Source organism: Capra hircus, chromosome 19 (assembly GCF_001704415.2).
Source record: "Capra hircus breed San Clemente chromosome 19, ASM170441v1, whole genome shotgun sequence".
Lineage (NCBI taxonomy): Eukaryota > Metazoa > Chordata > Mammalia > Artiodactyla > Bovidae > Capra > Capra hircus.
The window spans coordinates 25210131-25234624 of NC_030826.1; the positions used below are offsets into that span (position 1 = coordinate 25210131).

The following is a 24494-nucleotide window of genomic DNA, read 5'->3' on the forward strand; positions in this document are numbered from 1 at the left end:
TGGAACTCTCAAGAGCCTTCTCCAGCACCGCAGTTCGAAAGCATCGATTCTTTGGCTCTCAGCCCTCTGTATGCTCAGTCCTCCCCCTAACCTGCACTCCCCTGTCTTCCTCCCTGGGCCAGCATCCACTCCAGCGTGCTGAAGGATGAAGCCGAGTCCCCGGCGGCCGGGGGCCCCCAGGTCCCCGAGGTCAGCCTGGGCCGCTTGGATTTTGAGGTGTCTGACTTCTTCCTCTTCGGCTCGCCCCTGGGCCTGGTCCTGGCCATGCGGAGGACGGTGCTGCCCGGACTGGATGGTGGGTGTGATGCTGGCTGGGGCCTGAGATGCCTTTGAGTCACTAGGCCAGTGTCAGGGCCTGGAACTGGGGAGAGTAGGGGTGGGGAGGACCAGAGAATTAGGGGTAGATGGAAAGAGAGGCAAGGAAGAAGAAAGGGGCGGGGGCAGGAGGGTGAGTGGGGCAACTTCCCTGATGGGGCCAAGGTGAGGCAGCCCCAGGTGGATTTCACTCCCTACCAGAGGCCCCATTGCCTGGTTATCATGCTTTCTGGGAAGAGAAACCCTACTGTGCCCACCCGCTCCTTCCCCAATGCCCGGGGTGGCCCCCTGCAGCCCGGTCGGTCTTACTGCCCCCTGCAGATCCGCCCCCCTCCACCTCAGTGCCTCTGCTCGCAAGGTCCCCACAGCCTTGAATGCCTTCCCTTATTCCTCTGAAATACTTCCAGAGGTGATTTGCACCAGAAGATGGTTTACAATGGCTCTGAGGATATAAGAGGCTGGAGGCCCCTGGGAGCACAATGGATCAGGGATCCTCCAAATTCTTTTGTCCCAAAGCTTACCAACAAATTGCACTACGACTGTTGATTGCAGATACAAAGTCGAGGGTGGAGGGGCTCTGATAGAAGTAAGGGAAACAGGCAGAATCCCACAGCTGTGGTTAACGTTGCTAAGGAAACCTAGGGTTCCCGGAATGCTGGACGGTCCAGTGCCCTGACTGAGACGGACAGGGCTGCGAAATAATGCGATGCGGCCTCAGTGGAGACACCTGCTGGTCAATGGGAGAAGTGTTCGGCCGGCTCTGACAGACTAAGTTTCCTTACCACCCCAGGTCTGGGAACTGAGCTGGGCGGAAAAGAGGCAGCTGATCCTAAGTGAAGGACCCTAGGTCTGCTTCATAGATCAGGTAGCAACTAAGTGACAGCCAGAATTGAAAGGAATTTGATCAATGGAAATAGTGGAGGACATCCTGCTAAGAGCAGGGGGAGCTTGAGCAAAGCCACAGAGAACAGAAAGCAGCTCTGCATCATGGCTCCAGTGCTGGGTCTACAGTGGTGCTTCCGAGTGGGGCAGGTTGGCAAGGCCTTGAGGGTTAAGCTGAACCAAGTGGCTTTGATCCTGTCGGTAGCAGGGAGCCATGGCAGGTTCTTGAGCAGAGGAGTAGGTTTCTCAAATCTATAGTTGAGGGAGCCTCCTAGGACCAAGGCAGCAGGTGTTCAAAGGGCTTCCTGTATGTCCTCCCCCTACTCCCCAAGGTTTCCAGGTACGTCCTGCCTGCAGTCAGGTCTACAGCTTCTTCCACTGCGCAGACCCCTCCGCCTCCCGGCTTGAACCACTGCTGGAGCCCAAGTTCCACCTGGTGCCACCTGTCAGCGTGCCCCGCTATCAGAGGTTCCCACTGGGCGACGGACAGCCCCTCCTCCTTGGTAGGCTCTCAGGGGTGTCAGAGTGTGCTGAGCTGGAGGCTGGGCTCCCTAGGGCCACCCTCTCTGGTCCAGCCCCTCCAAGCTGTCAGATGTCAGAGTGGCTAGACTCACCTGAACAAAGTCTGTGTACTTTTGAGGGAGTGGGGGGTGGCGTGGACAGGAAGACCGCTGACTCACCTGCCTTTGGAGCAGCCCACCTGTGTGAGCTCCTGCTCTGCACGAGGCATCTTTGGGCTCTGCCCTGTGATTAGCTCCTGTGTCTGGGGCCAGCGTAATACTGAGATGTCAGACCTGATTGCAAGTCTGGGATCCACGCTGAGGGTTATTCCCAGTGCCTGGACTCTAGAAGTGCAGGTCAGGGAGTGGGTCACCCTGGTGGTCTTCTTGGAAGAGGGGGTCTTCAACCAAGGCATTTGTACAGGTGGAGAAGAGCTAGAGGGTGGGGCTTGAGGGATCTTCTGGGTGGAGAACAGCAGGAGCAAGGGAGGTGGGTTGGGGGAGGGCCAGTGGCCTGCGGGGCTCACGTGGGGTGAGCTGGGCATGGACTGGGGTGAGGCCAAGGGGAGGCCTGGGATGGACAGTCAGGGCTTGGAGATCAGAGCCTTGAAAGTTTAGCCTGTCCCTGTTCAGAGATTTGGGCCAGATTGGAGTCGGGGGGCAGGGGTGGGGTGGGGTGTGCTGCCCTGCATGTGTCTCATTCAGGATTTAAACCCAGCTTACCCCTTCCTGCCCCATCTCAAAGGAAACTTAATTTCCAAAGTCCTGTTTTGTCAGGAGTTTTTATTGATAGAAGGGTTCTATAGATAGAAAAATGAAAGTCACTCAGTCGTGTCCAACTTTGCGACCCTGTGGACTATAGCCCGCCAGGCGCCTCTGTCCATGGAATTCTCCAGGCAAGAATACTGGAGTAGGCAGCCATTCCCTTCTCCAGGGGATCTTCCCAATCCAGGGGTCAAACCCAGGTCTCCCGCATTGCAGGCAGATTCTTTACCTTCTGAGTCGCCAGGGAGAAGGGCACCCTAAAATCTGACGTCTCTGGTCAGGGCATCTTCCTGCCCCCAGAGGGCGCCCTTGCCCCCAGGCTCATTTATGTCCAAGCTCAGCCACAATCCTCCGAGGCTCAGAGAGGAGTGTACTACAAAGCACATGGTTGTCGCCTGTGACCTCAGCTGGGGCTTTGGATGCAGTCCCCTGGGGCGCCCTCGGCAGCTCTGCTGGGGTTGGAATGACGGTTGGGACCCTGACTTGTGCCTGCATAACCCATGGCTTGGAGGATGTGAAACCAACGGTACCTGGTGAAGGGGTCCTGGTCAGGCCCCGGGATGAGAGGTGCCGGCTCCTCCCCAGGTGCCCAGGCTCCCACCCAGCATGGGGCTGGCACTGCCCAGGCAGCTCCATTTGAGACCCACCACTTGGCCTTGAGGCGGGGCTAAATAGCTCAGTTGGCAGGGCATCAGACTTTTAATCTGAGAGTCCAGGGTTCAAGTCCCTGCTCAGGCGTGCTGTCCTCTGTTTCGGGCTTCCCTCATAGCTCAGTTGGTAAAGAATCTGTTTGCAATGCAGGAGACCAGGGTTCGATCCCTGGGCTGGGAAGATCCCCTGGAGAAGGAAATGGCAACCCACTCCAGTATTTGTGCCTAGAGAATCCCATGGATAGAGGAGCCTGGCAGGCTACAGTCCATGGAGTCGCAAGAGTTGGACACGACTTAGCGACTAAACTACCGCCACGTGGACTTGACTGTGAAATTCCCCCTCCAGCTGATGCCCTGCACACCCACAGTGCCCTCTTCCTGGAGGGCAGCTCCCGGGGCAGCCCGCCGCTTCTGGATGCCTCAGCCTCACCCCCTCAGGCCCTGAGATCCCAGCGCCAGGCCCGGAGGATCAGCCAGGGCAGCTCCAGTGAGAGCTCGGAGTCCTCGGACAGCTTGGCCCCCGTGGGTGTCTCCCGCAGTGAGTGAGGGTCTCCTGGGCCCCGCCTGGATTCGCGGGAGAGGGGCTTCCTCCAGGTGGGCACTGGTTCCCTGCCAGGGCTGTTGAGGACGGTGGAGGAGGGGAACAGGACGTCTAGACTGAGCTCTGATCTCAGAGAATTGTGACCTCTGACCTGGACAGGGGTCCTGACCGCTGACAGTGGTCTGAGCTCTGACCTCAGCCAGAGCCTTAATCCCAACGTTCAGTTTCCCCACAGGAGTCCCTCTGACCAGCAGCCCTGGGGTGAGACTCTATATGTCTGTGGATCCGGCCCCCTTTCTGGGGATCAGCTTGCAGCGTGTGACCTGGAGGCTGGTTGGGTGGGCGAGGAGGTTGGGGGGTCATTGAAGCTGGGGGAAGACTGGCACATTTCCTAGGGCTCATTTTGAGCTGAGTGCTCTGGCTCCAAATTCATGTCCCTAGTGGCGTGTCCATCACAGGATCTGCACCCTGGGCGTCCCACACACACTGCCTCCTGGGTCAAGGTCCTGGGGCAGGGCACTCAGTCCTCATCTCCCTCTTGGATCCACAGTCACATCCAAGTGGTGGGGCTCCAAGCGCATCGACTACGCCCTGTACTGCCCTGACGTCCTCACAGCCTTCCCCACCGTGGCCCTGCCCCACCTCTTCCACGCCAGCTACTGGGAGTCCACGGACGTGGTGGCCTTCATCCTGAGACAGGTACACCGCCCCTGCCTGGAAGGGCCCAGCCTCCAGGGAGAAGGAGGCTGGGCTTGCCTTGCCAGTCACATTGGACACTGGAGCATGGCAAGTGGAGGGGGAAGTGACCTGGACAGACAACCGTTTGCATAAGGAATATGACTTCTGGTCAATGTCATGGCACTTTCTAGAAAATTAAATAGATGCCATGTAGGAGAATGTGCCCATGTTCAACTTGGAGACTGGAGTCATCACGCCTGTTCTCCTGTGGGTCTCAGTGTCCTCATCTGTAAAATAGGTGGAGCAGAGAGGCCAGTGACTGAGAGAGCCTGGGAGGTGGGGGCTGGATTGCATGCTTGCTCCACAGCCAAGGAGGTGGAGACACAAGAGATGCGGGTTCGATCCCTGGGGTTGGGAAGATCCCTTGGAGGAGGGCATGGCAATCCACTTCAGTGTTCTTCTTGCCCGGAGAGTCCCATGGACAGAGGAGTCTGGCAGGCTATAGTCTATGGGGTTGCAGAGTCAGACATGACTAAAGTGACTGGGCGCATAAAAGATTTAACTCAGGAACAGCTAGATGGAAGAGATGCAAAGGACAGGGTATGGGGAAAGGAGTTGGGTTTTCCATGCCCTCTCAGAGGGTACCACTGTCCCCAGAGCTCCACGGCTTACCAACCTGGAAGCTCTCTGAACCCCATCCTTTTGGGTTGTTATGAAGCCTTCATTACATAGATTCAGTTGATTAAATCATGGCCATGGGTTCTCCTGGCAACCAGCCCCATCCTAAGACGTGGTGCAACTCACCTCACGAACATAACAAAAGACACCTTTGTACCTCTCGCTTAGGAAATTCCAAGGATTTTCGGAGCTTTGTGCCTGAAGCTGGGCAAAGATGAAACACTTACTTCTTATTATAAATCACAGTATCACAGATTGAGAGAGTTGCTGCGGATAGAGAAGTTCAGGGAGGAGTCGTGGAGCCCCTCTGGGGAGAGAGAAGGAGCCACTGAAAGAAATAGAGGAGGGCACCCCTAGAGGTCAGAGGTGGGTCAGAGTGGATAGACGGGAGGGGCCTCTGAGCTGCGCAGGATGGAGGTCACAGGGCCTTGGCAGGAATGGCGTCAGTGAGCCACGGGGTCAGAAGCCTGCCTGGAGTTGGGGGAGGAGAGGCGGCAGTGAGGAGGGGGAGACGATAGTGTCGGCTGTCTTTTGAGATCTGTTGCTGTCAAGCAGATCAGGGGCATGTGATGATTGTTGAAGAGGGATCCTAGAAAGAGGCACCAGAACACGCGTTGACTATTTATTTATTCGATTTTTGAAAAAAAAAAAAAAAAAAAAAAAAACAGAAAAACTATTTGGTTTCTTTTCTTTTTTTTTGTGATCAGGCCGTGTGGCATGAGGGATGTTAGGTCCCTGATTGGGGGTCGAACTCACAGCCCCTACATTGGAAGTGCAGAACCTTAACCAGTGGACTGCCAGCAAAGTCTCTATGGGATGCTAAGGAGTTGGGATGCTAATGTAGATGCCAAGGAGAATGAGCCAGTAGTGAGGGGCTAACCAGTGATGCAGGGTCAACAGGGGAGCTTGCTCCATCATGTTCTTGAGCAGGTGGGTGGAGCTGGGACCAGGGCTCCAGCTGGCCTTCGACAATGGTCACCCACGATGATGGGGGCGGGGGGAAGGCAGAGAATGGGTACAGACCCAGGGGGTTCCTAGGTTGGGGTGTCGAGAGCAGGGGCTGCTCCCAGGGCAGAGCATTTGAGAGACAGTGGTCTGCCCCAGCTGTCAGGACAGGTGGGCAGAAAGGCTGCCCTGAGGGTCCCAGGCTGGGAGGCGGGAGGCTTGGAGAAGGGCCTGGCTATACGCTGGAGGGTCCTGACACCAGGGGGAGGACGCGGGGGTGTCCAGACGGCCTAACCCGGAGTCCTGCTGGGCTGTTGATCAGGTGATGCGCTATGAGAGTGTGAACATCAAGGAGAGCGCTGGTCTGGACCCCGCGGCACTGAGCCCCACCAACCCCCGCGAGAAGTGGCTTCGTAAGAGGACCCAGGTCAAGCTGCGGGTATGCGCTTGTTGGAGGTGCCTGTGGGTTGGGGCTGTGGCATCAGGGAGGTGGGGCGGTCCCCAGGGAATGGGGCATCCACGCGGCCAGAAAGGGCTTGGGTTAGAGCTCCATGCTGATACATGCTGGGATTCATGCTTAGACGAGGCCCCCAGGATTTCTGTAGAGGTGGGGTGGGGGTGTGGAGCAGATGAGATGGGGGAGCTGGTTCCCTGGGGTGTGGCTCCCCAGGAGCTCCTTGGGTGCAGGTCCAGGGCACTGAAGATGGAGATGAGATGCCAAATATAGAGCTGTATGCCAGGCCTCTGTAGATGTGCACGTGAGTCAGAAAGAGTTCTCCCCACAACCATGGGGCTCACAGCCTGGGGTGGCATTTGCCAGGACATAGAGGGAGGCCTGGATTAGGAAGAAGATGGAGAAAAGGATTGTCAGGGTAAGCTGTGCAGGGCTTCCCTGAAGAAGTGTCACCTCTGCAAGGTATTGAAGTATGAGTAGGAGTTTGGTCCACGTACATTCATTTACTCAGCAAACAATCATCCGTATTCACTTTGTCCCTGGCCTTCTGCCAGGCAGTGGGGCACAGGAATATACAGACACAGCCACTGCTATGGTGGGCACTTATAGTCTTGTGGGAATCTCAGACATGAACCCCAAGAATAGTCTTAAATGGTAGAAGGTGATCCATAAATCAGCCCTTTTTTGTAAACATTTTTATTGAGCTATAACCACACTTTACACAATTCACCCACTTAAAGTATGCAATTCAATGTGTCTTAGTATATTCACAACTGTGTGCAACTATTATCACAGTTAATTTTAGAACATTTTCATCACCTCCAAAAGAAACCCCTTACCCTTTAGCCACTGTCCCCCTCTGCAGCCCCTTACTCCCACCCCTAACCCTGAGCAACCAGTAATCTACTTTCTGTGTTTATAGGTTTACTTATTCTGGACATTTCACCTAATGCAATCATACAATATGTGGTCCTTTATGTCTGGCTACTTTCACTGAGCATAATGTTTTCAAGGTTCATTCACGCTGTGGCTTGTGTCAGTACTTAATTTCGTTTTTTGGCATCTTTCCATGTGTTTATCTCCATGAATGGAATCTTCTGTCATCAGAATTCTTGTTAGGGGGCCTGCATTCCTCACCTGACTAAGTGTCTCCAGGTCAGGGTCCATGACTGGTTCCTCTCTACATACCCAGAGCCCAGCCCAGGGACCAGCGGGGATGAGGTACCCGCAGATATTCGTTGAACTATTGAATTAAAATATCGTGGGAATTGAGATAAGGTAGAGACTGTGTCCGGACAAGGCAATGGCAGCCCACTCCAGTGCTCTTGCCTGGAAAATCCCATGGATGGAGGCGCCTGGTAGGCTGCAGTCCATGACTTCGTGTTGCGAAGGGTCGGACACAACTGAAGCGACTTAGCAGCAGCAGCAGAGACACCTGCTGGAGAGTCCCCGACTGTCTGGGGAGTGCCTGAGTGCTTCTTAGAGAGGACGAAGTTGAGTCAGGTCATAGCGGATGGGCTGGAATGTGGAGACTGAAGACCAGGGATGCTGTGGAGAGTCAAGGGACGGGGGGATGGGGAATCAATGTGAGCGAAGGCCCTGAGGCCTCTCTGCAGAGCCTGACCTGAAAGAACCAGCTGGGCTTCAAAGGGCAGCAGTGCGAGAGGGGACTGAAACGGTTTCCCAGCAAAGTTCTGATGCCAGGAGCTTAAAAGTTCTGTGCTTTGTAAAGACAATGAATCTGCCGTGGGGGCTGTGTTTTGAACAAGGGGCTCCTTTAAGATGCTACTAGCAGAGTCCACATGAGAGGTACCTGGGGTGTGGGCAGAAACACTGACGTAGGCAGTTTTGTAAAACTTCAGTGGTCTGGGGTCTTGAAGTGGAGAGTGGTAGGTGGTCATGGCTGGGAGCTGCGGAATGAATTGAAACCAGACATGAAGAAGGATGGGGATGCTGGGATATAGTTACAAACAAATGATGTGATGTCCAGAATTGCTCCAGAATAATCTGGAGTGGGGCAGGGGTGGGGTGGAGGATCCTGCAAAGGAAGAAGGGAGCCAGAAGGGCTGTGACTGGTTTCCAGCCGCACGAGGCTTCCTACACTGTTCTCTCTACTCTTCACATTTAAATCGCCCACTGAGCGAAGACGGATGGTAAATGGCTGCTGGGTATGAGCCGTGATGTGGAAGGAAGAAGCGACGGTGACCCGAAGTTTCCAGCCTGGCCTTCTAGAAGGATGCCAGGCTCTGAGGACTGGCTGTTACCTCCAGGCTATGGGGAGTGTTAAGAGCAGAGGATGCTCATTTGTGGGAGTCTAGAGAAGGAAATGGCAACCCACTCCACTGTTCTTGCCTGGAGAATCCCAGGGACGGGGGAGCCTGGTGGGCTGCCGTCTATGCGGTCGCACAGAGTTGGACATGACTGAAGCGACTTAGCAGCAGCAGCCGCACTCCTTGGAGATGATGTGAAGTTTTAAGGGTCTGTTTTTCCACATGTCTTGGAAACTTTAATGGGGTTAATAAGGAAGAAAGGCAAGATTTCACAGGGGACCATCCCTCCAACCCATCCTGAGGACAATGCAAATAAAAAGCAAGGTCAAGTCCCCTTGCAGAAGTTGAGCTGGTTTCTGTCCTTCCAGAATGTCACTGCCAACCACCGGGCCAATGATGTGATTGCTGCCGAAGATGGCCCCCAGGTCCTGGTGGGGAGGTTCATGTATGGGCCCCTCGACATGGTGGCCCTGACCGGCGAGAAGGTACAGAAGCTGGGCCCTCCCTTCCTGGGTACCAGACGGCACCTGGGCCGAGGGCTGCGGGGAGGGGCTGGCTGCACGAGGTGGGAGATGCTCACCCAGGTCAGGGAGGGTGAGTGGCAGTGAGGGGTGGACTGGGCGCTTTGGAGAAGCCGGTGTGGCTGCAGTGGAAAGAGAAGGGATGGTGGGAGCCAGGAACTAGCATCAAGCAGGGACCCCGAGCCCTGCGGTCTTGGCAGAGAGCTCCCAAGTCCAGCCCCCTCCCTGGCTTTCAGCGAGTCCCCTGGCTGCCTCGCCTCCTGCAGGTGGACATCCTGGTGATGGCAGAGCCGTCCTCCGGCCGCTGGGTGCACCTGGACACAGAGATCACCAACAGCAGTGGGCGCATCACGTACAGCGTGCCACGGCCCCGGCGCCTGGGGGTCGGCGTCTACCCCGTGAAGATGGTCGTCAGGTCAGACCCAGGGGACATTCTCACGGTGGTTTCACCCAATTCCATGGCCCTTTCAGGTCTGTCCAGAAGATGGGGTCCTGGGGATGCTGTCTTGGGCCCCATCCCTGTCTGCTGGGAGAGAGGAAAATGGATGTGGTCACAGCTTTAGCATCAGGAGGTGCCACCCGGCTTCTCTCTCATCCTGGCCCCGATTGAGCTCTGATGTTGGCCTCAGGCTGACACCTGACCCTGAGTGTACAGCTAACCCCCTGGTGGGCACCTTTCAGGGGCGACCAGACCTGCGCGATGAGCTACCTCACAGTGCTGCCCCGGGGCATGGAGTGCGTGGTCTTCAGCATCGACGGCTCCTTTGCGGCCAGCGTGTCCATCATGGGAAGCGACCCCAAGGTCCGGCCGGGGGCAGTGGACGTTGTCCGGTGAGTGCTTCCTTCCTGCAGGGGACATATCCTCTGGGGAAGGAAGCAGTGGCTGTGTGGGAGGTGGGCTGTGTTTTTCTAGTTTCCTCTAGGAATTCCACTAGTCCCTGGGCTGGGAGCCAGGAGTCCTAGCTTCACCTGCAGGAGTAATTTACTGAGGGTTCTTGAGAACCTCCACCACCTTCCAGCCTTCTGTTCCTCCCTGCCTCCCTCTCTCCGTTTATCCTAACATGGTCAGAGCATTCTGTGCAGTGAATCAGGACGGGTCGTTTGCATTCAGATCTCAATCAGGATAAAATTGTTATGTGCTGATTACCAATCGCCATGGAGCAAATGGCTCCATTTTTAGTGACTTATGATAGTAGTTTATTATTCTTTGACATCATTCCGTGGATTGATTGGTTCCTGCTGGGAGGTCCTCAGAGGGGGCCTCTCCAGAAATGGCAGTCAGATTGTGGTCTGGCCTGGGGGTCATCTCAGGGCTGGATGTTCAAGATGTTCAAGATGGGTGATGTATCTTGTTCCTTGGCTGGGGTCTGTCTTTTTCTCTCTCCGTCTGGCTGCTCCAGGTGGCCAGCCTGGGTGGTCTCAGACTAGCCAGACTTGGTACCTGGTGACGGGCTTCCCTGCTGGTAACTGGCCTACTATGGCTCCCAGATACCCAGCTGGAAGCTACAAGCCTTCTTAGTACCCAGCCTTGGGATTCAGAGTCTTTTCCACTACACTTGTTCTATTAGTTCCAAGCTAATCCCAGGATCAGCCCAGTTTCGAAGAGGAAGGGAGCACATAAAGGTGTGACTACCGGGACACGTGGCTCACTGGGGGGCCCTTCTTTCGAGACTAGCTTACACACAGTGCCAATCAAGAGACTGGACTTTTTATAGCTGATTGGAGAAAGCAGAGCAGGCTTCCTGGGAGAGGTGGCATTTGAGTCAGCCCTTGAAGGACAGGTGCCTATATATTTCAATCCATGCCACTGTACAAAGATGAACACAAACAGAAAGGCAAAAGGAAGAAAATACAGGGCTGAGTTTGATAGGCTGAGAAGGTGAGAAGGACAGAGAAGAACAGACCATGTGTAGGGATAAGTTCATGGCCGTTGGGTGTTGGAGGCCAGTTCAGGACAGGGTGGGAAGTGTGGCTGGAAACAACCTCCCAGGGCTGCTGAACTGCGGAGAGAGGTGCGAAAGGATTTTGCCAAGAGAAAAACAAGAGAGGTACCACTTGAGTTCCTCCCTTCCTGTCGGCCTCCCTCCAGGCTTCCGAGGCTGGTTCTGGGCCAGGCTCTATGCTCTGGTACTCATGCAGAAAGAGCTCCTAGTTGGAGGAAACTCACGGTCCAGTGGAAGAAAATAAGTCATGGGCACAAGAAACTGTCCTCCAAGACTCGGAATCATCAGCATGCCAAAAGTGGACCGACAGCGGTCCTGGGAGTTCTTGGGGACCAGTTCAATAGGCCTGAGCTGAGGCTTAGGAGTGGAGTTAACGTGAGAGGGTGGAGTGAAGATGCTGCCTGGTAGAATCAAAGGCTCATTGACTGGCGGAGAGACGGAGGGAAAGGGAGACATCCAAGTGGCTTGTCTCTGGCTCCAGACACTTGAGTGATGACAGTGGCATCAGGGAGGAGGGGACCCAAGCAGAGAGGGCAGGGATAGGGGGACCAGCTGGGCTGTGGGCATGCGGTTGGCACTTGTGGCCATCTCGGGGGGATGGATAGGGCTCACAGGGCTCAACTCGGGGTGTGAATTTCTGGGTCCCCCTTGTTTTCCCCTACCATGCCCTGGAACAGCTCCTCCAGCTTCTTGCGGGTAGGGGGGGAAAGCAGGGGGTGTGGGCTGCTGCGCAGTGGGTGGCTTGCACTCGGTGGGGGCTGGACCCTGCAATATCCTCTCGCCAGGCACTGGCAGGACCTGGGATACATGATCCTCTACATCACGGGGCGGCCGGACATGCAGAAGCAGCGGGTGGTGTCGTGGCTGTCCCAGCACAACTTCCCACAGGGCATGATCTTCTTCTCCGATGGGCTGGTGCACGACCCGCTGCGGCAGAAGGCCATTTTCCTGCGCAACCTGATGCAGGAGGTGGGCGTCCGGCAGGGGAGGGGCTTCCACCGGGGAGGGGTGAGTCCCCGCCGCCCTCCTCCTCGGCCCCGCCTCCTCCGGGGGAACCCCGGGGGAGCCCCTCCTTTACCGCACATGCTCCGATTGTCCAAGCGGATGCCCAGTTGGCAAAGCACATTCACGTGCATCTCATCGGTCCTTTTACTGCCCAGCGAGGTGTGTATCTCCTCCGTCTCCACTGATGGATGAGAACGGTGAGGTTTAGGAAGGGGAGGCCACTGCAGGGGGTGGCCCCTGAGGCAAGGTGGGCCCGTGACCTGGAGTCTGTCTGCGTGCATAAAAAGGGTCCCCCAGCAGTGCTCCCCGGGGGCACATCTGGGAATCCTTCGTGGCGGATGCACTGGCCCCGCCCCCATCAGCTGCCCTGTGTTTCAGTGTTTCATCAAAATCAGCGCAGCCTACGGCTCCACGAAGGACATCTCCGTCTACAGCGTGCTGGGCCTGCCGCCCTCCCAGATCTTCATTGTGGGCCGGCCCACCAAGAAGTACCAAACCCAGTGCCAGGTGGGTGGAAGTGGGGATGCGGGGCCAGTAAAAGCAGAGAGGGGAGAAGGCGGTTTATTCCGTTGTTTGTTCAGTCCGTCATATGTTCGTTCTTCATTTGCTCATTCATTCATTCAACACACAACTGGGTGCCTGTGCGGGGTGCAGGTGGACTCGGATGGCCCGTCATCTGGTCCAGACGGGGAGATGGAGAGACTGGCCGACAGTGCCACTGCAGTGCGGCAACAGCCGTGATGAATGACGGGAGCGCAGAGGACTGTGGGCCCTGAAGAGGAGCAGCCAAGCCTGACTCAGGGACAAGGCTGATTTTTTGAAAGTTGGAAGGAGTTGTCCGTGAAGGGCCTGAGCTTGGACGAGCCTTTATGACAGAGGCAGCAGCAAAAGGAAGGGTCAGGAGGTGGCAGAGCAAGTGTAAATTCTGGGAACTGACTGCAAGTGACTCGGCTCGGCTGAGGGTGATGCGGGAGTGAGCCGGAGCAGGGCTTGGAGCGGTGCATGGCGGACGGCCTGTGTGTCTTGCCAAAGTTGGGACTCGATGGTTCTGGAGGGGGTTCATGATTCAGAGAGATCCCTCAGGCTGTGGTTGGAGGGCGCATCAGAGGAAGGGGAGAGGGGAGGGAAGCAACGGCAGGGTGGCAGCAGGGCAGTGAAGGCCTATGGGTTGAGAGGCACTTCTAAAGCAGGATGGATTGGATTTGGTAACAAAGGGATCAGAGTCTCAGGATGGGAGAAATGGAATGTCAAGGATGGCCCTTGGTTTCTGACCTGGGTGACCAGGTGGGTGTGTGCTAAGTTGCTTCAGTCCTCTTTGCAACCCCATGGACTGTAGCCCGCCAGGCTCCTCTGTTCACGGGATTCTCCAGGCAAGAGTACTGGAGTGGGTTGCTATGCCCTGCTCCAGGGGAATCTTCCCAACCCAGGGATCGAACCCCCGTCTCTTACATCTCCTGCACTGGCAGGCAGGTTCTTTACCACTAGCGCCACCTGGGAAGCCCTGGGCAACCAGGCAGGTAGTACCGTTACTGGGACTGAGAAGCAGGTGATTGATGGGAAGGTAATAATGATCTCTTTGCACCATGTTGAGTGGAGGTGCTTGAGAGTGAGCATCAGGCAGAAGGGTAGAGATGGTGGGACCTCAGAGTGGGGACCGTTAGAGCAGGGCTTCTTAACTCTAACCTGCACACAGATGACCGGGGGAGCTTGTTTAAATGCAGATTCAGATTCCTAGGCCTGGGGTGGGGCCTGACAGTCTGCCTGTCAAGGGTCCAGCTCCTGCTGATGCTGGTGGTCCACGGCCCACACTTTGAGTAGCAAGGTTCTGCAGGCCCAGGAAAACATCAATGAAGTTCCCTGGGATAGAAGCTGGAGGAGGGAAGAGACTTACCTTTGGGGGACCTTAGTGAAAGTGACAAGGATGAGAGAGCTTCAGGAACCCAGGAAATCCCAGGTGTGACCCTTGGGTCAGACCGAAGCACTCAGTTGTGCCAAGCCAGGCAGGGAGCCTCGAAGAGTAATGAGCAACCTGGGTCGGGGAGAAGCTGGATGCTCCAGGGAAGGGACGATGTTGGGGCTGGTGGGGGCGGGGGGAGGAGACCGCCCGCCCCCCGCTGACCTGACTCCTGTCCCCTCTGCAGTTCCTGAGCGAGGGCTACGCGGCGCACTTGGCAGCGCTGGAGGCCGGCCACCGCTCGCGCCCCAAAAAGAACAGCTCGCGCATGATCCTACGCAAGGGCAGCTTCGGCCTCCACGCGCAGCCCGAGTTCCTGCGGAAGCGCAACCACCTGCGCCGGACCATGTCGGTTCAGCAGCCCGACCCGCCCGCCAACCCCAAGCCCGAGCGGGCCCAGAGCCAGCCCGAGTCCGACAAGGACCACGAGCGGCCCCTGCCCGCGCTCAGCTGGGCGCGTGGGCCCCCCAAGTTCGAGTCGGTGCCCTGAAGCCCGGGCGGTGCAGCAGAGCAGGGGATGGGGGGCCCACTAGGGCTGCCTGCGGGGACGGGAGGGGCTGCCTTGTCCCCGACAGACACAGGCTGTTTCCTGCTTTTTCCCTCCCGTGTCTGTCCAGCAAAGTGTCCAACCAGCGAGGCGGGAGGGACCCTGCCTGGCCTTGGCGGGGAGGCTCCCTGGGCGGCAAAGGGGTGAGATCCAGGGGTCTCAGTGCAGTCGCTGCTGCTCCCCTATGCCTGCAAGGCAAGCCCCAGTCAGGGTGGATGTCTGTGTAACCCCCGGGGGCCTGGAGCCCAAGTGTTTGACAAAGTCGACCATCTCTCTGAGCTCCGGAGGCTTCGTCAGTGATGGTTGGCAGGCCCTAAAGGGAGCCGCCCCCCAATCAGGGACCAACAGCCGCTGGCAAGTGCAGCTTCTTGGTTGCCCGCTGGGGTGAGGGGAGGGGGGTGCAAGCGGCATTTGTGCCTGCCCCCTGGCAATGTCCCAGGTCACCATCCTGGGCCTGGCTCGCCTGTGGCCAGGTGGCCACTTTCTGGGAGTGAGAGGATGTCTGGTAGGTTCATCCTGTGTTGGAGTTGTCTGTCCACACACGGTTGGGGGCGGGGTCTGGTGCTGACGGTCTGTTCTCCTGCCGCTGTCTATTGTCCCCCCTTTCTTGTCCTCCGTATCCTCGCCTTTCTCCCGGGGCCCTGGAGGACAGTCCTGCCTCTTCCCGGAGTCCTGCCCTGGTGCCCTCCACTGTGAGGCTGCGGCCCTGGGCTCTGGCCTCGCTGGGCTGGCTGGGAACCCTTGAGCCTATTGCTTGCCCTCGCTGGGCCCTGCCTTCCTTCTGTAATTGGAGGGGTCTCCCCAGCTGAGATCATGGGGCGTTTTTGACTCCTAGGCTGTCCTGCACTTCTGCCCTCTGTGGCTTTTCAGGCCTAAGAGCCCTTCAGAGTGCCCGGTGATCTATACCCTCCCCGCAGACTGAGAGAGGGGCTCTGGGGGCCCATTGCCCCACCACTTCCAAGGAAGCCCCTCTGCGGGGGTTGCTGGGAAGAGGGGGTCCCTGCTCCATGGAGATGTTTAATTTGCGCTGATGCCCAAACCTGGCGTCCCAGGAACAGAGACATCTCCCAGCAGGCCCTGGCCTGGCTCATGCTCCCCAGCTCGGCTCAGAGTGATTTCTCCCTTTGGCTCCTGGAAGACAGACAGCTGAGGTCCCAGAGCTCCGGGGGTTCATGTAATTTTGGCTCAAACTGTTGTGTTCTCTGCCCTTCCCCCGGCCACTCAGCTTGGTTTGCTGCCTATAACCTCCTCTTGGGTCGTCCCTTGAGGTTGGCAGGGCTTGGCTCTCCTGGGGTTCCGTCAAATTCTCCTCAGGCCTTCCTGCTGCTGAGCCCCTGGCCAGGGCATTGGTCTCCTGCACTTTTCCTGCTTCCTGGCCCAGACCCACGCCTGCCCATGTGGGGTGTTCTCCGGGCCGCCTCTGAGTCCTTCCGGGCTAGGCTAGTCCAGCTCTTTCAGCCGGGCTCTGTGTCAGGGGCTGGGCTGCCCCAGGGCCCAGACGTCTGTATGCCCAGCAGGCACCTGTTTGGCTCAGTGTTGCTTCTGCTGTCTACCTCTCGCAGCTCCCATGTGGCCAGGGTCCTCCCCAGTGGCGGCTGCTGGTGGGGGCAACTGGCCCTGCTGTTGTGAATCACGCGGCACACTCGACGCCCCTCTGGGGCTGGAGGGGGCCGGGCTCCCAGCTCCCACCCCTGCTCTACGAGAACTGTGTCTTCTCCAGCTCCACTTCCAGCGCTGCATCTGCACCCAAACCCAGAGCTGCTGGCAAGTCTGTCGGGGAAGGGTGACCTCCCCCAGCTTCTTCTCTGGTCCTGCCTTCTGGTGGTTAACGACGGGCCCATCCCTCCTTTAACATTTCATCCTTCTTGGGTCTCCATTGGGCACCAGCTCCTATGGCATGGTCACCCCAAAGCCAATCTCTCCCCTCCTTTCCAAAATAGACCCTGAATTAAACTCAGGTAGACATGGTCTGCTTCTCTGAACTCCATCTTCTTTTTGCAAAAGCCACTGATGTATTACTCTCAAGTGATGAAATAATTAGTGTGAGATACTTCTTCCCCAGCTAGAGTACCTGTACCCCTTTTTTTTCTGAGAACCCCAGCCTGGGAGCAAGAGAGGCTGGGACCCTGAAGAATTCGGAGTGTGGGGGAGCAGGGTTCTGTGGTTGTGGGGGTCAGAGCTGGGACGTGAGCCCCAGCAGAGGGCCCACACCCCTTCCTTTCCAGAGCTCCGGTTTGGGGCTCTGATGACTTGCACCTTGATATGGAAGGTGTACAATGAGGTGTTCTGAACACAGTGTTTGGGGAGCTGCAGTTGGTGTGTGTAAATGTGTGTGCGTGGGGTTCTGTATCGTGATCAGACTCGTTTCAGTACTGCTTTCATGGCAACTCTGTAACCAATATGCACTTTCTCTGCTAGTGGTTTGTTTGATTTTTGTCCATCCAGTTGAGTTGGAGAAAAACAAAGCACCAACTTGTGTTCTCTGGAGGGGTTGCCGCTGCCTCTCCCAGAGTAGTTCTGTGACCCCTAGTCTGGCTGTTTTCTAGAGAATCCTTCCAGCTCCTGGTGTGCCTGCTCCCAGGGGCTGGGAAACAGATCTTCCCGCCTGACCAAAGCTCCTTGTTTCTTGCGTGGCATGTTTGTTCTTCCTAGTCTGGGGGGCTCTCCCGATAGATGGCCTGCCTGCTGCCTTCCCCTACCTTCGCCCTGTTGGCGGTTCAGGGTGCATCTGTAGCCAGGGCCTGCTCTTCCAGCCTCATGGCATTTTGCTAAAGATCTCAACTCCTCTCTTAGGCTCCGCAACAGATACATTGGAGAGAGAAAAAAAAAAAAGTCGGACTCTTTCATGCATTTGGATAAATGGCCCTCCAGTCTGGGTGCTGGGCCACAGAAAATAAACAATTTTGAATCCCAGTATTCCAGACATTACTGGGGGTGGGCTCTAGGGAAGAGAGGAGGCTGGATCTCATGGTTTTTAAACTGTACTTTTACCACTTTGGAGCCTGGCGCCAATGTTTCAATGGAAGCTGGACCCCGAGGCATTTGGAAATGGGTCCCGAGGTGGTGCCGGTTTTGCGGGGACACTCACCCACCCAGCCCAGGTGCAGCTCCGCCCGGGAGGGGTGCTTTGCCTGTGGAGCCTCAACTTGACCCCGCCTTAAATGACCAACCTTCCTGCCGAATCCCCGGGGGGTTGGGGTGCCAAGTGCTCTGGAAACATGTTCTCTTTTGGCTTAGCCAAAAGAAACATCCCCTCCCCTTCCCCCGACCCTGGGCATGGGGGAACTTTCTTAAAAATCCCAAGTAGGGTTCAGTCTAAGCAGCGAGGCATGGCCTGGGTCCTTGACTCCTGGCTGAGAAACCAACAGGGTGATTGGGGAAAAAAAAAAAAAATCAAGAGTTTGTCCCCCCACCCTCATGCACAGAAGGAGAGGCAGGTGACATCAAGGAGGGGTGGGACAGTAGGGCAGCTGGCTGGTGGGGACTCCTACCCTCGGACCCCGCTGTCCTTTTCTGTTTGTTTACTCGGTGATGGCAGCCCGTCTGATCTTGTCTGTCTGACTGTTCCTAAGTGTGTAACTCGCAGTATTATTTGTGGTGGATGGTTCTGTGGTGAAAAAGGTTTCTTCTATTTCTCATGGCTGCCTTGTACAAAATCCGTTAGAAAAGAAAATGTAAAATATGAGATTTCTAACAAGACAAAAACAGCACTATGAAGTTAAAAAGATTTTTACAACTGGTCTTGATTTTGATGTGAGCTGGTTTTTAACTCTCAAATGTTGTCACTTAAATAAAAACCTTATTTGCCTTTAAAACGTACTTTGCTCTGAACTAAGCCGAGAGACCTTTCCCGTTGCTCGTGTTCCCCCTGATCTGGGGGCAGGCTGGCTCAGAGTTGGGGTGGGTGATGGGTCAGGTCCCAGAACCTATTGCCCAGAGGGGTGTGGGGGTAGCAAGGACAACAAACAGATGCCAGCTACAGAAAGAGTCTTTATCATGAAAAACCGGTGTTATCCAGGAAAGTCACACACTGGCTTCTTTCTAATAAAATGACAAAGCAGATTTCTTAAATAATTTACAAAGGGCAGAAATCACTACTGAATAGTGTGTGCCCTCTATGCCCACAGTGCCCTGTGCTGAGAATGAGACTAGGTCCCTGTGGACCCAGGATCTTGGGGCCTGGAAACCTCTCCCACCCCTCCTTCTGGGGTTCTTGTGTGGGAAGTAGGGCTAAATCTGGGTTCTCAAGAGCCCCCACACTGGTGATAATATGGTCTGACTCTTTGTAGACCCCACTCCTGGATACATAGCTCAAGCTCTCAAATATTACCTGCCATCTGTACTTCCTGTTACAAACAAAGCAACTGTAAAGCTCACACGTGGGTTGAGTTCCTAAGCCCCACAGTGAAGTAGAATGAATGGTTCCCCCCACCCCTCCGAGATCTCCTTGAGTCACTTGCAGGCTGTGGCAGGTGGTCCCTGGCGGGCTGGGAGGTGGCTGAAGCAGGAAAGCAGAGGACCCCAAGCAGCCCCCACCTGGGGCTTTGTGAGTCAGGTCCTTGTTTGTGGCAGCTCAGGGGCATCGCCAGCTCCTGGGTCCTCCAGGAACTCCCGGGAGGTGCGGATCCTGAGTGTGAGGGCATGGTGGTCAGCTATGGCTTGCTTCCTGCAAGACAGAGCTCCTTCACACCCCAGAGGAAGTGGAAACACCAGAGACTGCCCCCCACCTCCAAATGAGGTTCTGGAAAGTGGTTGTGCCTGTTGGGGGTGCCCCACGTGTGCTCCATCAGTGATGGGCTCAGTGAGGTTAGCCACAGTCCTGGCTCCCGAGGATTTGCATGCTTTCGGCTCTGTGGGGCCCATCAACTCTACATCTTTTTCCAGCAAAGACTCAGTTCCAGATATGCCTACGAACTCATGGAGGAAGAGGAGAAGGAGGAGGAGGGGGAGGGAGAAGAAAGCTCTGAGAAAGAGGCTTGGTAGGAGGGCATTACCTGAAGGGCGCTGTCCTCAGTCTCGGATGAGAGAAACAGTCATGTCGCCACTAGAGATGGGAGAGCAGTGGGGACAGGTGCTGCTGATCTGTCCTGGGTGCTGCAGGCTCTAAGGGACCCTCCCCACCCAGGCTAGACAAGACCAGAACTGGCAGTGTGGTGGGTACATGCCCCACTTGGCATGTAGTCAGCGCCAGCGGGGCCCCGCCTCAGAGCCTATCACAGCCACGTACGTATGACCTCAGTTAGGGCAGCTCCAGGCCCACGTGCTGCTCCAGGACAGGGTCCTAAGCAGACAGGCCAGGCATTTCACAGCAGCCACACGGCTTTCTCCAGTTCCAGGATGGGCACGGTGGAGAGGAACCATGGAGAGTGAGTGGTGGAAGAAGGGTGGATCTTTCAGGAACCAGATACCCGGTCACATGTGATGGACACATTTGGGGCCCAAGGCCCAGGGGGCCACATCCATCCAGGTGTGTCCTTAACTACCACCCCAACCTAAGTATTTGATCAAGGAGGAGACCAAGGCATGTTGCAGAGGCTCAGAGAGGGAGAGAGATGGTTAGACTCACACAGCAGAGTCTGAACAAGAGACCTGCCTGAAAAAGTGGCCTGGCTCATAGGGGACTCTCCTGGCCATGTCCTTCGAAGCACGGTAAGCTGGCTCACCTGTCCTCTGCTGCGATGGCCTCATCTAGCTCTTGGGACACCTTTTGGAGATGCCGGATTCCTGCCCCCACGGGCTCCAGGTCACTGTCGGACTCACTGGACAGAAGGAAAAGCCGTGCATATCAGTCACTAGCTGGAAACCTGTGGCAGGAGCCTATTCTAACCCAGCACTGGGACCTGGTGTACAGGCCCCAGAGATGACCAGTGTGGGCTGGGAACTGATCACCCCAGACCCCCACTCTAGGAAGTGTCGTCAGAGAGGCTCGGAGCAGATGGCAGAGAACAGCTGAGGCCATTGTCAAGGATAGATGATCCTGCAAACAGGTGAGCCTCCACCCCCCGACCCCGCCAGGTGGCTTCAAAAACTTTTGGTGGAGCTTGGGTGACTGGGATACTCTTAGAGTTAAGCTTGCCTCTTCCTTTGGCAGGTGGGGAAACTCAGGCCCAAAAGGACCTGCCCAGGTCCCCCATAGTGGGGCGCAGAGCTGAGCCAGAGCATGGATGTGGCTCAGCTCAGGGTGTCCTGAAGGTGCTCAGTAGCCCCCAGGGCCCAGTTAGCATTCGAGGGGCAGGCACTACCCCACTTACCTAGGGGAGCAGAGGGGCTCTGCCGAGGAGTAGGGGCTCTGGAAGGCAGCCTCCCTTCTGGACCGTTGCCAAGGGTGGGCATGGGGGCCCATCTGGACAGACAGGCGGTGGTACTCTTTCTCCCGGGGGTCCAGGGTTGAGTGGGCAGGGGTGGCCACAGATAGCCGGGTGCTCCTTTGGCTCAGGCTGCGAGCTGGGGGGCTATTGCCCTTCTGGGCCCCTCTCTTCCTCCTCCTGGCTTTCACCTGGGTTTCCACCAGCCACTTGGTGCCACTTTGGCAGGACTCCTGGATCCTCTGTGACCGGTGCATGGAAAAGTCAGCGTGGACAAGCCAGGAGTGAGCTACCCGATTTCTCAGGGCATCCCCCAGCCCCTCGGCCCACCAGCTGGTCCTACAGACCCAGGAAGCCTTTAGGCTCAAGGTGAGGGATGCAGATGAGTCCATGAGGTCACAGGTCCATAGCAGGGACCCAGCTCAGGCCCCCAGGGATAAGTGCATGGGCGGCAGCATAACCTCTCTGGCTCATGGAGCCTGCATTGGTCTAAATCCAAACCCTCTTTCTGGACAGATTGACCCAGACTCAAAGGGGAGGCCTGGGGGAGACCACACCTACCCCCAGGAGACAGTGAAGTAATTCTAAACATGTTTGGCACATGCCCTACCTTCTCACGCCCTGCCTTGCTCTCTGTCCTCCAGCCATACCCAGACTAAGTTCCTGCCAGTTCTCTTCAGCGTCTTGCTCTCCTTTAACCCTGGGTCTGAACTAGTTCACCTGTCTTGTACACTCCTCATACCTCCTCATACCTCCCCTTTCCTGGGCGAATTCCATGGAGTCACCTCCTCCAGTCACCTTCACCGACTAAGCTTGTTTTTGGTGTTCCTCCACCATTAGCCCTTTGCATGCAACTTCCTATCACAGTATAGCTCTTTCATCTTGTCTCATGATGTTCTGTTTCCTCCACAACTCTGTTTTCATTCACTCATTCAGCTATTTGTTGAGCATCTACTGGGTGCCATGGGCTTCCCAGATGGCGCTAGTGGTAAAGAAACCGCCTGCCAATGCAGAAGACATAAGAGACATGGGCTCGATCCCTGGATTGGGAAGGTCCCCTGGAGGAGGGCCTGGCAACCCACTCCGGTATTCTTGCCTAGAGAATCCCATGGTCAGAGGAGCCTGGCTCCTACAGTCCATAGGGTAACAAAGAGTCAGACATGACTGAGGCGACTTAGCATGCACGCACTACTGTGTACCAGGAATTGTTTGGAGAGCTGGGGACACAGTAATAAATCAAGGACCTGTCTTTACAGAGTCTATATTCTTGGGAGATCTTTGGGGGCAGCCATTTATCAGCATCAAGGAAGCCCTACATCCATACTTGGCATTACCTGGGACATGGCACCCAAGGTGCTCTTAGCTGAGCGAGCTGCAGCCTGGAGGCCCTGCTGCCCTGGCTCTGGGGTTTCCAGGCGTTTCCAGGAGGGGCCCACCCCGAGGTTGAGGCTGACTGCTCTCAGGGGCAGCCGCCTCTGGAACTGTCTGCGCAGGGAGCCCAGGGCCCCGCTGGAGGTGTCCAGGTGGCCGGCTACAGGCTGCAGGGCCTCGCTCTCCTCCAACCGCTCCTGATTCTGGAGAGACCTCCGACGCAGGGAAGCCCCCACAGCTGGCCACCGAGAAGCCATCTGACTGTTCAAGAGTCTGTTCTGTTCCCACAGACCCTGGGGAGGAGATCAATGGGAGATCAGCAGGGTATCCCCCATCCCACTCCCAGGATCCAGTGAGACACCGGGTACCAGAGGAAGAGATTCCCGTCCTGGGGCCCATGGGCTGGGGCGCTTGTCAACCGTGGGGAGGAATTCTTCCTAGAAGTGAGGTCAGTGAGGCCCGGGAGAGGGCAGAGTCTGGACAAGGCCGGCCAGCAAGGCGTCCCTTGCTGTGAGTGTCTGAATCAACTGTCTTTTCATCCCAGGCTACTTTCCGTTATCTGCCTCAGGCTGGGAGGGAGGCAGTCAGGACCCGCCGGCCGTCGCTGAGCCTCAGCACTTGGCCCAGGCTGGGCTAGGGACTCTTTCACGAGCTCGCCCTGACCCAATGCGCAGAGGTGGGCTGACCAGACACCCCGATGTCCATCCGGCTGTATCCAGAAGCCCCACATGCCGTGCCCGTCCTAACTAGGGGTCCCCCACCCCACCTGCTCCCGTCCCTTCTGAACAGAACCCCACCACGCCCCGGCCCGCACTCACCCAACAGCTCCCGAGGCTGACCAGAAGACGAGCATAGCTGCTCCTCGCCCATCCAGTCGATTTGAAACACCGCGCGGATCCGCCCCCCTGGTCCTGTCCTCACAGCTGATTGGCTCTGTCCCCGCCTCGCGGCCACGCCAGGGATCCGATTGGCCCCTGCGCCAGCGGCTGTGAATCCTGCTCTCGGATTGGCCCAGCCGTCCCCATTCATCCTCTGGAGGCCCGCTGGGCACGGAGCCAGGCGTAGAGGACCCTTTGTATCTACGGGTCCCGCCCGAGTTTCCTGCAGAATCCGTAGCCCGCGCCGGCTCAGCCCCGGCGCCACCTACTGACCCTCGGTCTCTGGCCACTGGACCCCATCCTTAACTTATAAAGGGTTCTGGCTGGCCTGACTGGGCGGGGCGAGGCGGGGGTCCCCGGCTCCTAAGGGTCCCTCCCATCCTGCCTGAAGGTCTCAGTGGTTTTGTCAGAAAGAGCCTGGGCTGGGAATTCGGAGCCTTGGGTTGCTGTGGAAACTTTGTTTCAAACTTCCCTCGTGACCCTCTGCCTTCCTGAGACTGCCCTTCAGTTCCCCAAACTTGCCACCTGCACGGATCCCCAGGAAAACCCATCTTGGAAGAGGGGACAGATTGAGTGCATCCCCCCCCCACTCCAAGTACGACCCCCAACCCTGTCCCATTGACCATCCCCTCTATCCAGCTGAGTGCCTCCCCCCTTCCCTTTAGCATCCAAGCTAAAAAATTCACCATTTAGAAAGCCCCCTCCCCTTCTCCCTCAAAGTAGTCCCTACTCAGTTTCCTCACCGCCGTGCTCACCTGGAACCTCCCCTCCCCCCATATACCCTTCCCCACCCCCCCCCCCACCCCCCCCCCCCCCCCCCGCATTCCCGAGTTTCAACTTATGGGTCCCTTGAAGGTCAGTCATTAACTCTGTTCGTCACCTCTGGGTCATCTCCCCCACACCCTGGTAAAGGGACTCTCCCCATGGGAGGAGACCGATTCAAACGAGTCACTTACTATGCACCTGGTCGTGGTGCAGTGATTAAAGAATCTGCCTGTCGATGCAGGAGAGGAGGGAGATATGGGTTCGATCTCTGGGTTGGGAAGATCCCCTGGAGAAGGGAATGGCAACGCACTCCAGTGTTCTTGCCTGGAGAATCCCATGGACAGAAGAGCCTCGCAGGCTATAGTCTATGGGGTCGCAAGTCTATGGGACACGACTGAGCGGCTAAGCACAGCACAGAGTTGGACACAGCTGAGCACACGCATGCATGCACTATGCACCAGGTACTAATTTCCAAGCACTTTATAGGAGGGACTCAAGAGCCCCCCGCTGCAGCCTAGGGCTAGATG

At 56.7% G+C, this 24494-nt stretch overlaps 2 protein-coding genes and 1 non-coding gene across 3 annotated transcripts in view; 2 read left to right on the plus strand and 1 right to left on the minus strand.

Moving 5' to 3' along the window:
• Window positions 1–18463, plus strand: part of PITPNM3 (PITPNM family member 3) — a 94842-nt gene extending 76379 nt beyond the window's left edge. The window contains exons 10-20 of the mRNA XM_018064454.1: window positions 123–295; window positions 1530–1700; window positions 3459–3650; window positions 4204–4352; window positions 6277–6393; window positions 9047–9163; window positions 9466–9614; window positions 9881–10030; window positions 11928–12111; window positions 12526–12654; window positions 14289–18463. Coding sequence (XP_017919943.1) covers window positions 123–295; window positions 1530–1700; window positions 3459–3650; window positions 4204–4352; window positions 6277–6393; window positions 9047–9163; window positions 9466–9614; window positions 9881–10030; window positions 11928–12111; window positions 12526–12654; window positions 14289–14591 — 1834 coding nt within the window. The 3' untranslated portion in view covers window positions 14592–18463. The remainder of the gene's footprint in view (window positions 1–122; window positions 296–1529; window positions 1701–3458; window positions 3651–4203; window positions 4353–6276; window positions 6394–9046; window positions 9164–9465; window positions 9615–9880; window positions 10031–11927; window positions 12112–12525; window positions 12655–14288) is intronic.
• On the plus strand, window positions 3128–3200 carry TRNAK-UUU. Its single transcript has one exon. It is a non-coding gene; the product is annotated as a tRNA-Lys (tRNA).
• FAM64A (family with sequence similarity 64 member A) lies at window positions 18628–23214 on the minus strand. The gene is made up of 6 exons (XM_005693431.3): window positions 23143–23214; window positions 22288–22617; window positions 20900–21195; window positions 20312–20407; window positions 19643–19692; window positions 18628–19275 (listed from the first exon to the last, which is right to left on the minus strand). Exons 2-5 carry the CDS (start codon window positions 22579–22581, stop codon window positions 19659–19661), a joined length of 720 nt encoding a protein of 239 aa, XP_005693488.1. The 5' UTR covers window positions 22582–22617; window positions 23143–23214; the 3' UTR covers window positions 18628–19275; window positions 19643–19658.